Below are 18,056 nucleotides of genomic sequence, written 5' to 3'. Positions count from 1 at the left end.
ATTTCTATTTGCAATTGCTGAAAGAGCAAAACAGTCAACTTCCTGTGAACTGAAAGAATGGCTGTATTTTTGACAGGACATCTGTGAAAAATAGATGGTTACTTAACAATAGCAAGAAACACATGTTTTCTTAGGGGAAACCATTGATTTTTATGTTTAAGGCGACCAGGTATCCTGGTTTGCTTGCGCAGTTCTGGTTTACACCTGTTGTCGCAGCGTCCTATCCAGTTATCGCCCTCCACTGTCAGAAATGTTCTCACTTGTACAATCCATTATATAGTTTACTTATGGGTCACATTTTGAGATTTATGGTCTACCCTTTGAAACATTATGTGAAAGTGTACCTTAGTTGAAAGAAGCAGACGTTGGTTGGTTTTGCCTCTAAGAGGTTTAGAGGTGCTTGAACAAAGTTGTTCCTTTCTCTGACTTCCCAACAAATACATTACAAAAAGCATTATAACTTGTATTGGGTTTGGTAGTTGCTGTTTGAATTCAGCAGATGTGCGATGATGCAGTATTTAACCAGAGAGTAACAGACTTTCAAATGAATGTATTCTTAATATCTCCTGCTTTGAGAAAGAGAAAAACGTGGTAGTGTTGGGTCTTAAACTTACAGAATATTGAGCAAGAAATGTTTATCTAACAATAACCTAAGTCTTGATTTCATTTTCCTTTCTTCAAACAGCACTAATATTCTGAGGGAGCCTGTGTGCTTAGGAGGCTGTGAACATATCTTCTGTAGGTAAGTAATTATGGCTTGATGCGTATAGCATAGCTATATTTTTACTAGCTAACAACCATGGAATGATTTCAGTAATAATAGTACTTCATGTTTGTGTAACTTTCATAGTCCACAAAATAACTTACTATACATTATCTCATTTTGATCCTTATAACTGTCTTAGTTTACAAATAAGAAAATAAAAGCTCAAAGAAGAGTACTTGACCATAGTTACAGAGCTCAGTAAATAGCTTTGTTAAGCTTGGGAGAAAAAATTAATGTCTTTTATATAATTTAAATGTGTATTTTTTAATCTTCCAGTTAAGTTTTGAATCTAGACTTTCAAAATTATGAAAGTCTAGTTCTTACAGTTACTACTATTACTTTCCTAGGGCTGCCATAACAAAGTACCAAAAACTGGGTGGCTTAGAACAAATTTATTGTCTCATAGTCCTGCAGGCTAGAAGTCTGAGATTAAGGTGTTGGCAGCTCTTCTAAGGGCTGTGAGGGAGAATCTGTTCCATGACTCTCTTCTAGCATTTGGTGGGTATGTTAGTCCATTTGTGTTATAACTGAAATACCTGAAACTGGGTAATGTATAAAGAACAGAGGTTTATTTGGCTTATATTCTGGGACAGCTGCATCTGGCATGGGCCTCAGGCTGCTTCTAATCATGGCAGAAAGTGGCAGGCAGGTAGTGGGTACAAGCAGATCACATGGCGAGAGGGAGCAAGACGAGGGGGGGGGGGCATGCCAGGGTCCTATAAACAACCAGCTCTTGAGGGAACTAGTGGAGCGAGAACTCATTCATTACTCCGCCCACCTAGGGAGAGCACTAATCCATTCATGAGGGATCCACCCCCATGACTCAATCAGTTTCCAGCACTGCCACATTGGGGATCAAATTTCCACATGAGTTTTGGAAGGGACCAAAACATCCAAACTCCATCAGAGGGTTTCTGGCAATCCTTGCCTTTCCTTGGCTTGTAGATACATCATTCTGATGCTTACCTCCATGTTCACACGGCATTCTCCTTTGTGTACAGTTTTGTCTCTGTGTCCAAATTTCCCCTTTTTATAAGAATACCAGTTATATTGGATTAGGGCTTACCCTAATGATCTCATCTTAACTTGATCATCTACAGAGGCCTTATTAACAAATTAGGTCGCATTCACAGGTACTGGGGGGTTAAGATTTCAACATCTTCTCGGGGAACACAATAGCCTGTAACAGTTGTCATGAAATTATGTCCATGTGATAGTGTGAAAGCTCTGGTTTACAGGTTAGGTGATTAGATTTTCATCTCATCCTATTTCTTGTTCAGAGAAATCAATTGAGGTACTGTTTTAGTTTAATTGTCTATGAGACAGGATTAATATTACCTCCTTTGAATTAAGTTTTTAATTAAGTTATAAGTATATGACTATCTGGCATGAACTGATTGCATTCTGAAGTTTGAGCATATATGAAAATAAGTGGGCTAAGGATGTGTGGGGGCAGCTATGCTTGGGGTCCCAATTTTATTTCTAGAAACACAGATGGGGCATATCCACTAGGAGGATGGGATAGGAAATGGTACCTATTGCTTATCTGATAGCTCTGTTTGGATGTCAGAAAGGCATTTCAAGCTTTATACATTCAGAACAGATCTCTTGATCATCCTTGACGTCAACCTGTTCCTGCCTGTGTAATCTTCATTGCAATAAGTGACTGCAAAGTTGCATAAGGAAAAAACCACATGTCATACCTGATTGTCATTTTTCTTCCTTATGCTGACATGATTAAGTTCTGTTGGTTCCACCTCAAAAGTGTCCTGAATCATGAATTTTCCCACTTTTTTCTATATTTACTATTGTTTACATTTCAGTCCAAGCCACCGTCATACTCTGTCTCTTCAGACTATTGTGATTGGTTCCTAACTGGTCTTTTCTTTTTGGCATCATCAGTGCTTCCCCATTTTCTACATTCTTGTCAGTGATCTTTTAAAAATGTAAATTATGTCCATGTCATTACCCTGCTTAAAATCCTGCAGTAGCTTCCTATTGGAATTAGAATAAAATGTAAACTCTGCACTCAGGTCTACAGACACTGTACAAGACCTAGATCCTGCCTGCCTCTTGGACCTTCCTTCCCGCTGGCTCACACTGTTCCAGCTGCCTTCTCCATTTAGTCTATTAAACACACCAAACTTTTCCTGCCCAGGATTTTTGCACTTGCTATTTCTTCCTGTGGAATGTACTTCTGCCAGATTTTAGTGAGGCTCACTTTTCATCAGTTAAATTTCAGCTCAAATGTCACTGCCTCCAAACTTCCATGATGCATACTCCCTCTCTCCACTCTGTAGCAAGCAGATTTATTTTGTTTTAGCTGATTCTTGGGGAGTTTGCTCATTGTATACAATAGGTCATTGATAGAACTGCTAGAGCATAAGGGACTTGATGAAATTGTATGCAAAATGTGTGTGTGGGGGGGAGATTCATACATTTAATCAGATTCTAAAGGGCTCTGTGACTTAAAACAGCCAATAAAGATTAAGAGAGGTGTAAGAACATCTTAAGAGAAAATGATCATGTGTATATGACATGAGCATAGGGAAGAATCCATTCAGTGTAGTTTTGATTCATTTTAATTATGAAGCCAAGAGTTAAGGCAGCTGTTCGTAATCTTTGCAGATTTCCAGTTACATAAAACTGCTAAGCAGTGAGGTTTTAAAAGATGATACCACATAGCCTAGGTATTTGGTAGGCTAAATCATGTAAGTTTATGTATTGCATTCTATAAGTGCACAAGGAGGAAATCAGCTAACAATGGATTTCTCAGAAGGAATTTATCCCCATCGTTAAGCGACACATTACTGTAATTCATTTAAGATGTGTGGCGGGGTATTCAAACTCTTTGGTCTCAGACTACTTTAAAAATTTTTCAGTATTGAAAACCATAAGGAGCTTTTGTTTATATATGTATGTGTGTGTGTGTTTACCATATAAAACTGAGACTTTAAAAAAAAATTAATTCATTTGAAAATAAAGAACCCATTATGTACTAACATAAATAACAATTTTTTTTAGGAAAAATAACTATTTTACAAACCAGAGAAAAAATAGAAGAGTTGCACTATTTTATGAGGGGCCTTCAAAAAGTTCATGGAAAAATTCGTATTGTCTTTTAATTCCATTTTTCTGCAAACTTCGTGGAGCACCACTGTACATTTTTGCAAATCTTTTTAATGTCTTGCTGAATAGCAGACAGCTGGATTCTCATATCTGCTTATGTATTCAATGTTGCTTTTATTAAAGTATGCAAAGAAAATCTGGCCTTACCCATATTTGTAGTTGGTAAAAGGAGTATTTTAATAGACTTTCTAGATAATTGTGGATATTCTTCTATGATATTACACCAAAACTTGACAAGTGCTATTTTCTTTAGGTTCATCCCAGTGTAATCTGGAACTATGTCAATGAATTTCTGTACTCTGTAACTCTGTACATTGGTTTATCCAGTACTTTGAATTGATCTTTTACCCAGCATGATTTAATGACATAATGCATCGGTCATTTGAGAAGTATTGGCTCACTGAGTTATGCAGAGCTGTTGAGAAATGACATATTTCTCCAGAATTCTGGATTAATGTATATAAAATAGTTTGGGAATAGTAGTTATAAAACAAATGTTATAGAATATATAAAATAGGCTAATCTGAGTACTAGTGCAGTGCTGGGTAAGTGATTTAATTAAATGGATCTCATTTTCTTTATCTGACAATGAGGTGATGGTTCTTGATGAATGGTTCTCAGATTATATTTTACTGGTATTCCTCAAATAATTAAGTATTATACAAAAATTGATGATTTAAATTGCCTGAGTAATCAGTTTACCTATTTTTTTTTGTTTTGGGGTTCCAAGTTAGATTTCTAAGCTTTAAGAAAACAAACACACAAGTTTCTTTGCTTAAAAAAATTGGATATTTGTTGAACTTGTGACATTTATTGAATTTGATGATCTCAGGTATCTTTCCTAGCTCCAGTATGGATTGCAGATTAATTTTACAACCTTTTTTGAGTTACTTTTTGCCAGGAATCATTGCTAGAAGTCAAGGACACAAAAATTTTGTATGCACAGGTTTTGTTTGAGGATAGTTTATACTGTAAGAATTGTCTGTGCCTACAAATGAGAGGGTCACGTGACAAAAAATGTAGTGCTTGAGGGAGATGTGGCTTTTACAACTGTTATTACCCAGTCCTGTTAGAACCGATATGGTGAGACTAAGGAAGGAGGAAATTTATAGGATTCTTATTCTGGAATTCACACATAAGCTTTAGGAGAGGAGGGTTGTGAATGCCCTTTTTATACAGGAGTGTGTATATATCTTTATTAGATTTGCAAAGGTTTGTGACCCCAAAAGTTAAAAGGAACCTTGACCGTTGTATGTTAGCGCAACCTCTGCTTCATTTACTTCTGTTCAAACTGTTTATTATTTATTTTTTCGAATTCAGTTCTGCTGAATGGGTTTTTGTTGTTGTTTTAATTCTTTTTAAGTGATTGTGTAAGTGACTGCATTGGAAGTGGATGTCCTGTGTGTTATACCCCTGCCTGGATACAAGATGTGAAGATAAATAGACAATTGGACAGCATGATCCAAATTTGCAGTAAGCTTCGAAATTTACTACATGACAATAAGCCTTCAGGTGAGAAATATTGTCTCATAGTTATATAACCAATGAATTCATATTGATTACATAAAGTGTATAAAGGATCTGTCAGAAATTCTGAATGACATATTTCAGATTTTAGGATCTATAAAGATAAGTCACACATGTGCTTAGTACTAGAGCAGGAGAAATAGAACCCATTTCTTCTGATTATCAGTCCAGAGACTTTCACTACTTTATACTGCCTGCATTTTACAGTTATGATAATTTCTGTAGAATACATATGGAATAGTGATTTTGTCCTTAATAGTGCTTAAATCACTTAAATACACTTTTGCAAGATAGAATACAACATTCTTCCATGGATCACTTTTCTAGACTGAATTAATTAGATGAGCACATAATGAAAGAGCAAAAATCTAGTATTCATTTTCTTTTCTATTTAAATGGGGGATAATGTTTTTTAAATTGTTCTTGGATTTTGTGTATTATCTATATGTCTTCCCATTGTGCTTTCTACTGAGAATTAATTAGCTGTGGAAAGAAAGTAAACTGTTTTGAATCTTCATAATTGAATATTGGAATTTTCTTTTTATTGATCAGATCATGTCATTTTAGTATGTGTTTGTAGCAGAACTTTTTCCTGACTGGCAGGATACCATGAATGATTGCTGATGCTCATAGAAAATTGTTGGATTTCTGTTTTTAAATCTTTTGTTCTTAGAATCCTGACATGATGTGTTGCTGTCAGCTTCTAAAAATGAAGTTGATGGGACAAAATAAAGTCAAATACTTTGAATCTTATTGACCAGACCTTCATATTTTTAAGAACAAGAATTTAAATCATAGTCTACGTATTAAAAGTTTATTTCGCTAGTTACTTGGTTCATTGTTTTAGACTCCATTCTTTTATGATAAAATTTACTATAGTGGTAAAGTTTTACTTGTTTTCAAATGTAATTATACATATAATTTTTTTTAACATACTTACCTTTTTAAAAAAAATAATGTGGTTGTAAAACTCTAAGAACACAATGAGGAAGACTTTTATCATTAGTTCATTTGAACTCTTTTCCTTATTCAAATACAGTGCTGATAGTGTTTATTTTCTAGTTGAAAAGATTGGTGTGTGATGCTGTGGATTAAGGCAAGGGTTCGTAATCAAAGGTCTGTGAATTTTTGACAGAGTTGGGGGCTGGGAAGGATCAGTGAGCCTCTTGAGTTAAGTGTATATTATGAAAAATGTTCATGTCTTTGTGAACGCCGCTTTCATTAGATTCTTAAAGGTCTGTGGTCTGTTAGGGTTATTGGCCATGCATTGGAATTTGGGGTGCAATTTTGAGGTTTGTGGCTGTCATGATATTTTGATTTGAGTCTTCTACAGTTGCTGTATAGTAATGTATTTGTTTGCTAGATCTGCTGTAACAAAGTACCTACCACAAACTGGGTGGCTTAAACAACAAATCTATGGTCTCACAATTCTGAAGGCTAGAAGTCTGAGATCAAGGTGTGTGCAAGGTTGATTCCCCCTGAGGTCTGTGAGGGGAGAATCTGTTCCAGGCCTGTCTCCTTGGCTTGTAGATGGCTGTCTCCATGCTCACATGCTGTTCTCCTTAGATATGTGTTTGTATCAAATTTCCCCTTTTTATAAGGACACCAGTCATATTGTATTAGGGGCCCACCCCACTCCAGGATAGCCTCATTTTAAACTAATTAATTACATCTGCAATGACCGTTTCCAAATAAGGTCACATTCTGGGGTACTGGGGTTTAGGACTTCAACATATGAATGGGGGAGGGGGACCCACAATTAAACCATAATGAGTAATGTGACATTTTGAAAGGTTTAAAATGGGAGCAGAGTAACCCCGATGGGTTGACTTCTGTCAGTTGTGGCATACTGGAGTACCAGTTACTGTGGGGTACAAAGAAAAATAAGTTAGACTTCTCTTTAGAAATTTTACTATAGTTAGTAATGCTAATCATTAGTGTAATTTTCATATTTTGTGGACCATGGTATATGAGATGCCTTAATGTTTCATCATTAAAGAAGATAGTTAGGAAAACTGAATTTAGAACATGTTTCTGGGGGAGACCTAAGGCCTTTTAGAATGCTGTTTTTATCATGTAGGTAGAGGTGGAGTTTAGAAAGAGAATTGTGATGATTCATTTTCTGAAGGACATTTTGCATTCGTTTTCCTTATAATGAGTAATAATTACTTGAGTCCTTACCAGACTTTAGCAATGCTGCCTTCAGCATTACTTATTTTAAATAAATTGGAATTTCACTGTTTAGATAACATATAATCAGAATTTTAGGATCTCAAAGGTCTTTAATCACCTTATGCTGTAGGCGAAGAAATTAAGGACAGGGTGGTCATGTTGTAAGTTTCTTGCTTATCGTTTCTCCATTTAGCACAATGTTTTCATTAGAAGTGTAGGTATTCATTATGTTTGTTGGATTGAATTGGATAAAAATTGGCAGTGGTAAGGCTAATTCATATCCTAGAGACTAAACTTAATTAAGATCGACTTCCGATCAGGATGGCTTAATAGACGGTACCCAGCATCACCCTCTCCCACAATCAACCAATTTACAGCTATTAAAAAGCAATGACTGCCAAGCTGGGGCCATTAGAGCTCAGGGGAACAGGAGGAGAGACCTGTGGAGTTCATGAAGACAGAAGGAGCCACGATGAGAGAAAGAAAGGACTGCTTCAACCATTTCAAGCCCCAGCCACTTCAAGGCTGGCCCTGGTGAGCACAGGGAGTAAGAGCTGGCAGAAGCCACGGCTGTGCCCTTTGGATGAAGTTGCTTGGAGGCAGCAGGGGAGAACAGGGCCTTGGTGGCCTCCAGCCTGGCAAGACCACTAACAGGGTTCCCATGAACCCACGTAGGAGTTCTCTCACCCTATCTTCCTTCCCTTTCTCCTCTCCCCCATCCCCTACAACTGCTCCACCACAACATTAGAATGTAAAAATATAATAATAAATTTAAAAAATGTTTAATTAAAATAATATTAAAACAAATTCTTAGATTGTTTTAAATAATTCATTTTATAGTGGTAAACATCCTCCTTTGCTATCTTGATAGAAAATGACAATAAATCTAGAGTATAAACATACTGAAATATAAATTTGTATCTAGATCTGTGATTTCAGTGGTGCACAGATTTTTCTACTTTAATGTAAGTTGCGTTCTCAACCAACTTTTCCTCCCGAAGTCTTCACAAAACGAATTAGCCTTGAAGGGCATTTGAAATTTTTTTCTGGAGTATTTCCTTTTGTTTCTTTACAGTTTATTCAGTATATTTTATGTAGTACTTTTGTGTTAGTTTATCATCTAGTAAGTACTAAAACTTAAGTTGTATATGGTGAACTATATAATGGGTAGAGGGAACCAATTGTTGGGGACAAATGATTGTTGATCCTCTTTATAATGAGGAGATTGGAAAATGATCTCATTATAAGATCAGGGTATTAGATTAAATGATCCTTAAGGTCTAGCTCTGAAGTTTTATGAGTCTGTTAGATGGTCAGGTGTTGAAGATGACGAATTACGTGCAATGGCTGAACATCTCCCACATTTTTTCTGTCTTTTGAAAATCTCTGTAGTGCACAATTTATCTTCCAGATGAACTTTGTTAGTTGCAATTACTATAAAATATTTAATTACTGTAATTAAGATGGGTAATTAGGAAGAACTTGTCAAATCATGGACATAGTATATGGTATACTGGAGATAAAGAAGGCTGATTTATAGCAATACTTTCTAAAATGAGCTTCTAAACATTTGAACATACTTGAACAGATTTTTCTCAGTTTGGTGTCCTTAAAGAGAAGAGATTGTTTGCCAGGTTTTTCTGACAACTATTTATGGATAAATTTACCTTATTCTTTATAACATAATCTGCTTTCTACTAATGTAGTTAAACTTAAAAGTTTTTATTTTTTCTTGAATCCCATCATAATAAATTAGACCTTGCAGGTGCTGGTCAGGTTCTGTGAAACACGTTGGTGTTGGTGACATTAAAAAAAATACTTTGATTATGCTTTCATAAGATTACGATTTCCCTTTCTGTTTTTCTGATTTAGAGAGATGCCAGTTTTTCTGTACTGATTACATAGTGTTTTATATATGCTCTGACTTTTTTATAATAGATGAAGATGGGTGGTTTAATAGCTGTGTTGCTGTTGTTTTTTAAAATAGAACTAAATACTTCTTAACTTACCAAATAGTCATTCTTCAGTAAAGCGTTAATGTTGCACAGATGGTAGCAAAGTACTTTCCTTTGATTTTTAATAAGAGACTAGTTTGTCAAAGAGATTTCTCAACTTCTGTTGTGAAACCTATAATAGAGAATAATTTGAAAGGCACACAATGTACATCATTATAATCCTTTGATGTAGATTAATGATAGCTAAATCACATTTTCTAATTGCCTCTCTTTTCTATAGTTTGTTATTAAGTTTTAAGAAAAAACTTGGCTAAGCAGCTCCTTAGTAGCATGTGCATCTCTGTTCCTCGATATTTTGTGTTGTACTCTGAAATATTTAAATTCAGAGAATATTCTTCTAAATGTCATCATTGAGAAATTTACTATGTAGAGGAAGGACCAATATTTTTCTTCATGAAGTGAATACGATAATTTATCATGCTTAGAAGCATTCACCTATAAAAACTATTGTAGCTGTTAATAGTATGATTTATGTGCTGGTAGTAGTGTTGTTTTTCTTTTTACAGTTTCATCTTAGACATGCTGCATAAAATTCAGAATTTATAATTATGTTGGCTATTGTCCTTAGTTATGCAAGATACATAATTAAAATCTCCTTGAGTAAAATTATCAATAATTATTAGTAAGATTATTGTGTACATATAAATTGCATGAATATGTACTACTGTCTTCATTTACTCCTTTTTAAGTTAGGAAATATGTACACCTCAGTATGAAATTTGTTTGTCTTTCTAGATTTAGATTTTTTAGTCTATTGAATGTGTTGCTACTATTTACAAACCATAATTTTCTCTTGAATACTCAATTCCAAATTTTGTAAGTTTTGTAAACATTGACTTTGGGATTTGACTTGTTTTTAATTGAAAATGTCATCTGTGTCTAAAATAAATTTTAGAAAGTCAAATACAATTTTTTACAGACTGCTAGAGGATTAACTTTTAAGTCTTTATAATCCTGAGTCTTTTTTGAAAAATAATCCTGATAACATTTCATTTTGACCTTTCCACTAGACTTGAGATTATATCAGAAATGGCTTGATTTTGAAATCTACTCATCATTGCAGTGAAAAGACCTTGTTGGGTTTAGATGTAAAGTCTCTGCGTACATGGATACCTCATTTTGATTGTTTCAATTTCCAAGATCCCGTCTCGGTAACACTTTGTGGACTAGGTGATGATGTTCAGCTACGATATAAAAAGGGTGTAGGAGGGTCTGCCCCATTCAGATAAAGACTGCTTTAGCTGGATTAATGGGTTCACTGTCTTTTCAGTGTAATGATTCCATTTCACCAGGAGGAAGTGATGGTTCTTTGGGGTAGAGAACGTACAGTTTGACTGAATTCTTTTGCTAGGCAGGGATCATGTCTGAAATTTCTACAGAGTTAAATCCTAATTATTTCTTAAAACCTACTATTTTTCCATTTTGTCTAACCTGTTGAAGTCTTTTACCTGGTAGGCTTATTTATACAGATAGGACTTTCGTACTCAAGAAATATGAGATGAAAGAAGAGTAGGCAGAAGCGATTTTGAACTTTAGAGAACTGAGATGTTGGTTAACAACCTTCTGGTGTGTTAATACTTTGATGTTGGTAAATTAATAAAACTGTTCTGTGTAAATAAAAAATTACTAAAGAGTAAAAAATAATATTTGATAATGTACTTTTCTTTTGCTAATATTTAGACGTGGGAATGTTGAAATTTATTCCCCAAAACAATGAGAAAAATGAAATTAAAATTTTGTATCTCTTAAGTATTAAAAGTTCTCAAGAATAAGGACATATGAAAATTTTATATCTTAGTAACATCAGACATGCTTATTTCCTACATGGTGGATGTTATCAGTACTTAGGAATACGATGGTTTTCTTCTTAGAATACTTTATCTTTAGAATTCTGTTCCATTAAAATTTTCCTTTGGTTCTGTAATGTAAGAAAAGTTTTGTAGAGTTCTCTTTAGCTCGAATGAGAAATGACTTCTCAGAAGGAAACATATTTCAGGTAGTTTCCTTTTTTTTCTCTCTTTTTTTTTTAATAGGACAGATAAAACATATTCCAAGTGGCCTAGTTGGTCAGAGGAGGTTATTAAGTCTATGTTAATTTGGAGAATGATTGTCAGACAGTATGAAATCATTTGTTAATAATCGTCATTATTGTTAATCTTGTCAGGTTGCTGTTTTTCCAGTTTTCTTGCCTTTTCTTTATTCTTCATTGTACCTGAAATGACCTCTTGATAATCCAATTTGTGTCTTTTCTTTTTTAACTTCAGTTTCTCATTTTTTTTTCTTTTCTTTTCTTTTTTTTTTAAAGATGACCGGTAAGGGGATCTTAACCCTTGACTTGGTGTTGTCAGCACCACGCTATCCCAAGTGAGCTAACTGGCCATCCCTATATAGGGATCCGAGCCTGTGGCCTTGGTGTTATCAGCACTACACTCTCCAAAGTGAGCCACGGGCCAGCCCTTAGTTTCTCATTTTTAAAATAAGAGAATTGAACTAGAGGATCTCTAAGTTTTTTTCTAGTCCTTAAATTAAATTCTGACATCTATTGTACAAGTACTTGTCAAGATTTCATAGGATATCAAAGGTTTTACTTATTAGTTTTGTGCTGGGCTGACCTGGGTTGATTTTACCTATGTATATGGGAGAGGGGGAAGGAAGGAATTTTAAGGGAGTATTTTTTAAAGGAAATGAATGGACTCAAAGGCAAAAACAAAAGTAAGACAACTTGAAGGGGACTGACTGTCAGAATCAGGAAAGTGAATGGCTTGTGCAATTTGTTGGGGAGGAAAAGTTTTCTCTACTCTTTTATGTTCATTGTTTGGAGGCCTGCGAATTAAACTGGAGAAAGATTAGCAAGAGAAAAGAAAGATTTTTATTTCTGTGTGTACCCAGGAGTTTACAGAAATATGTGATTCTCCTAACTTAACAGGAGAGAGGGAGTGGGGAGAAAAGGTTTCTGTAGAAAGAACAAATGAGGTTATGGGGTAACAAACGGGAGGTCAGAGAGTTTATAGTAATGTTTATGCAGTTGTGAGTAATCTTCTCTGTCTTCTTTCTGGCCAGGAAATCTCCCCTGGAGAGGGGATTAATGGCAGCCTCACTCCCAGGAATTTTTATCTTTAGTCAGATAAGAAAGCTCCAAAAAGGCTTCATCTGTTCAATGTCAAAGGCCTTTTTTATTTTTAAATTATCTTCATACCAACTCTGGGAGTCTGAGTGAGTCCTCTCAAATTCATTCAATGAGCATTTTTTGAGTGTACAGTAATGCCACCTGACTTATATAAAGCACTTTAGTGGTTACCCATTGCTCTTTGTTTAAGTAGGGAAGTTTTTAACATTGCCAGCAATATCTCATATGGTTTGGCTGTTGCCTATTCTTACAATCTCATCTTTATACCACTTTCTTCCTTGGTCAGGTATACTGGCTATTTTTTAGTTCCTTAAATATATTATATGCTCTCCTGCTATTGAGCCTTTGAACATTTTATCATCTCTTCCCTGCCTCTTGGTCTAGTTAATTGTTATCTTTTAGGTTACATATCTGATGCTTTTTATCATTTCTATTGCTACAGTGCTTGTCAAAGGCAATGTGATCTTTCTTTTGTATGATAGCCACATAATTGGTTATTGTGTCTACTCTTACCTTTTCTGTAGTCCACATGGCAGCTAGAGTGATCATTCTAAATCACAAAACATTCTGTTTCTTCCCTGCATTGGGTCTGAGGGAGATCTATGTTGATTTACTTGGATTATAAGATCCCATTCATTTATTCAGTAAATGTTAATTGAGCGTCTACTCTGTGCTAGACAATGTTTTAGTCATTGGGGATATGGTAGGGAAGAGACATGAATTTTTTCCTTTGTACAGTTTACAGTCTGATGGAGAGAGAGACATCTTGTAAAAACATAGGTAAGATAAGTAGGCGGTAAGGGTTTGTAAGTTTAAATCAGGTGTTAGGGATGGTCTCAAAAACTGTGGCAGTTGAACAGTGATCTGAAGTTGGTTAGAAAGTGAGCCATGCAGCCATTTGAGAAAAAGCTTTCCAGGCAAAGGATCAGCAAGTGCAGAAGGCTTCGAGGTAGAAGCATGCTTGGTGTGTTTAAAGAACAACAAGATGGCCCAGTGGGTAGAATGGTGATTAGGGAGGAGAGAATAAGAGATGAAGTCAGGAAGGTAAAGGAGGATCAGGTTGTTTCTGCCTAGTATACAATTGTTAAGATTTTGACTTTTATTGAATCCAGTTGGCAGTCTCTGGAAGGTTTTGTGTGGCATGATCTCATCAGTTATGAAAAGATCACTGGCTGCTGTGTAGAAAATAGATTCAAGGGGAACGAGGCAGGGAACTAATCAGGGAGACAACTTATGAGGCTATTGTAATAATCTAGTGAGGAATGATGGTGTCTCGGACCATGGTAGCAGGAGTGGAGGTAGAAAGAAGTGATCAGAGTTTGGGTGTGTTTGGCAGAACTTAAATTTTGCCTGTAGGATGCAAGAGAGATAGTGGAGGCCAGTTTGACTCTAAAGGTTTTTGTCCTAAGTGACTAGATTGATGGATGGGCAAAAACTGTGGGAGGAGCAGGTTTGGGAGGGTGCAGATCAGGGTCTCAGTTTTGTTCGTGTCAGTGTGAGATTCAGGTGGAGTTGTTAAGTAGACAGTTGAATATTGGAGTCTGGAGTTCAGGGGAGAGACCTGGGCTGCACATATACATTTGGAGTTGTTAATGTAAATAGAGATGATGGTGTATAGAATAGAATACCAAGGGAGTAACTGCAAACAGAGAAGTCCCAGAACTGAGCATTGTGCCTCTCCTACTTCAGAGCTGGTGGGATGAGGAGTACTGCCCAAAAACCCAAGACAGAGCTCTTTACAGAATGCTTCTGCTTTCATTGACCTCATTTCCCTCCATTTTCTGCTCCTTCTCCAAGCTCCAGCCACACCAGCTTTCTATCCATTAAATATGGTAAACTAATTCCCATCTTAGTACCTCTGCACTTGCTCTTCCTTCTGTCTGGGAAACTCTTTTCTAGATCCTTATGTGGCTATTTCCTTTTCATCATTTAGGTCTCATCTCAAAAGTTGGCTCCTCAAAGGTGCCATCCTTGATGATCTTAGCTAAAGAGCAGGTGTATGTACAGAAGATATCATCCACAAAATGTGGTACCTTGCTTTACTTAGAGACAATTATTCCTTTTTGTTTTCTTAAATTCTACTAAATCTTTGTGTGTTAATTCTTGATTATAAATATATTTTTTCAAAACTTTAAAAAAAATATAGTATGGGGCTGGCCCGTGGCTCACTTGGGAGAGTGTGGTGCTGATAACACCAAGGCCATAGGTTCAGATCCCTATATATGGATGGTCGGTTTGCTCACTTGGGAGAGCATAGTGCTGATAACACCAAGCCAAGGGTTAAGATCCCCTTACTGGTCATCTTTAAAAAAAAAAATACACACACACACACACACACACACACACACACACACACACACACGCGTGCGCACAAGTATTCTGAGTGTATAGTTTAATGAGTTTTCACAAAATGAACTCACCTAGAACAAGTACTCTGGAAACCCCTCTTGTGCCCCCCTCTAGTTATTGCCTCCTTTCCCCATGGGGATAACTAACCATTTGTTCTGATTTAACACATCAAATTAGTTTGGATTATTTTTATTATTAAATGTAAGAGAAAACACATAATATGTATTTTTTTATCTAACTTCTTTTTGTCGAGAAATTGTGTGTGAGTGTGTAGTTATTGTTTATTCATTCTCATTAGTCTTTGGTTTATATAGCTTGAGATTATATTAGATGGTACCTAAAGGGTCATGGTTATTATCTTTAATACCCTGAATGATTCTGTCTGATGTAAGTCTTGAAGTCAGACATTGTGAGTCCTCCAACTTTGTTCTTTAGTATTGTGTTGGCTGTTCTAAGTCTTTTGCCTTTCCATATTATAGTTCCTTTGCTTTTTCATGTAAATTTTATAATTGCTTGTCTGTTTTTATAAAAAATCCTGCTTAGATTTTCATTGGGATTATGTTATATTTATAGATCTATTTGGGAGAATTGACAACAACATTGAATCTTCTAGTTCATGAACATGGTATATTTCTCCATTTGTGTAGATTTTCTTTTATAAGTGTTTTGTAATTTTCAGCAAACAGTTTGTATGAATTTTGTTAGATATATATTTAAGTATTTATTTTATTATAAACAGTACTATTTTTTAAAATTTCAGTTTACATTTGATGTTGCTTGTGTATAGAGATACAGTTGAAATTACATTTGGTATATTGACCTTGTAATCTATGACCTTGTTAAATTCACTTTTTAGTTTTATTACTTTTTTTTTTTTAAGATTCTTTGGAATATTCTATAAAGTCATCTGTGAATAAATACAGTTTTATATCTTCCTTTCCAATCTGTATACCTTTTATATCTTGTTGTGCTGGCTAGGACTTCCAGTATGATATTAAATGGGAGTGGTGAGAGCAGACATCTTTGCCTTGTTTTTGATAATATAAACAAGATAATAGTTGCAGTCTTTCAGCAGTCTTTCACCAGTAAGCATAATATTGGCTGTATGAATTTTGTAGATGCTTTTCATCAGGCTGAAGAAGTTCTCTTCCATTCCTATTTTGCTGAGTCTTTTTTTTTTATGTGAATGGATGTTGGATTTTGTCAGATGTTTTTCTGTATCTGTTGGGAAGATCATATGGTTTTCCTTCAGTTACTTGATATAGTGAATTATATTGATTGATTTTCAAATGTCTTTTTAAAAATTAAGCACCAGTTAATGTCTACTGCTTATAAATCCCATATCTGCCTTTTTCTTTTGAGTATAGTTTTCTCTACAGCTCATATCACCATCTGCCATACTGTGTATTTTGCTTATTTGCATATTCTGTCTAACCTCAGTAGAATATGTTTCATGTTTTGCTTCATACTGTATCTCCAGTCTCTAGAACATTGTCTAGCAAAAAGTAGTATTCATTAAATGAGTGAATATTTACCTCCTCTCAAGGAGTTTATATTCTAGGACCAGAGAAACAGGTAAACAAGTAAAAGGTGATACGTCTTAGGAGAACTATCAACAAAATTTTGGGGGAGGTCAAGATGGGAGAGATTTAAGTTTATGTAACACATTTCTTTTCCTTTTTTTCTGTCAGATTTGAAAGAAGATACATTTAGGACAAGTTTATTTAGTGATGCAGAAAACAAGAAGAATTCAATAAAAATGTGGTTCAGTCCTCGAAGTAAGAAGGTCAGATATGTTGTGAGTAAAGTTTCAGTGCAAACCCAGCCCCAAATGATAAAAGATGCAAATGCTCAGCAGGCCTCAACGTATGAGTTTGTTTCAACAAGTCCACCTGTAGAGGTTTCCAAAAGGGCTAGAAAGGCTTCTACAAGATCTGGAAAAAAGCAAAAGAAGAAAACTTTAGCTGAAATCAACCAAGAATGGAATTTAGAAAATGAAGATGGTGAACTTGACTCCAAAGAGGAATGTAAGGAAAAGCTTGTATCCTTCTGTAGCCAACCATCTGTTATTGCTACCCCTCTGATAAATGGGGAGATAGACTTACTAGCAAGTGGCTCCATAATAGAACCTGAATGTTTTGGAAGCGTAACTGAAGTCTCTTTACCACTAGCTGAGCAAATAGAGTCGCCAGACATTGAGAACAGCAATGAAGTAGTGACTCCTGAGGGGAAGGTCTGTGAAAATTATCTTACACCTAAGAAAGCTTTGTCCTTAGGTCATAATGGAAAACGTGGGCATCTCAACAGACTTTCCAATCCCATTTCTAAGAAACGGAAAAAGAACATTCAGAGCACCAGTGGAGATTTTGTTAAGCAAATGATGCTCTCAGAAAACACACCATTGCCTGACTGTTGTTCTCCACCTCCAGGCAAACTTGAAGTTGGTGACATGTTAAGGAGGAAAAACAGTAATACATCACATAAATCCATTAGCCTTTCACCATGTACACTACCTTCCACATTGAATAGTTCAAGTTACAGACGAATGATGTCTACTCCCTCAACAATGAAGCTGTTGCCCAATTGCATTATGGCTATGAAAAGAAATCATAGAGGAGAGACTTTGCTCCATATTGCTTCTATTAAGGTAGGATGTTTACTCTGAAATACATTCTTGGAATAAGACCAGCTGTAAAGCAATTTATTTGGGGTTTGTGAAAAATAGCATAAGACTACAAGGATAATTAACCTACCATAGAAAACAATACTTCTGCACCTAAGAAGCAAAATTCATGGGGAATATATCTTCTTCTCAGTTAGAGGAGTGGCCCCTGGGTCCAAAAAGCATGATCTTGTAGAAGATAACCAGTATTTGAATATTTCAACTTCTGTTTGACAGGTGCTTTTGCTTTTGTGTATTTTTTCAGTTTTCATCATTTTCTTTACTCATGCTTTATGAATATAGACAATT

The 18,056-nt window shown here is 35.5% G+C and overlaps 1 protein-coding gene across 3 annotated transcripts in view; it reads left to right on the top strand.

Annotated features, from left to right (window-relative positions):
* BARD1 (BRCA1 associated RING domain 1) overlaps positions 1-18,056 on the top strand; it is a 76,447-nt gene that overhangs the window by 9,256 nt on the left and 49,135 nt on the right. For 2 of the 3 annotated variants that reach the window (XR_010024240.1, XM_063106019.1), the window contains exons 2-4: positions 686-742; positions 5,259-5,407; positions 16,777-17,732. Coding sequence is in view for 2 of the 3 variants with exons in the window: in XM_063106019.1 (XP_062962089.1) it covers positions 686-742; positions 5,259-5,407; positions 16,777-17,732 (1,162 nt within the window). In the remaining variant the exon portion in view is untranslated. The remainder of the gene's footprint in view (positions 1-685; positions 743-5,258; positions 5,408-16,776; positions 17,733-18,056) is intronic. The other variant, XM_063106031.1, reaches the window with a different exon arrangement.

The sequence above is a fragment of the Cynocephalus volans genome, chromosome 1 (assembly GCF_027409185.1).
Source record: "Cynocephalus volans isolate mCynVol1 chromosome 1, mCynVol1.pri, whole genome shotgun sequence".
NCBI lineage: Eukaryota > Metazoa > Chordata > Mammalia > Dermoptera > Cynocephalidae > Cynocephalus > Cynocephalus volans.
This window is presented reverse-complemented; position numbering and strand designations above follow the sequence as displayed.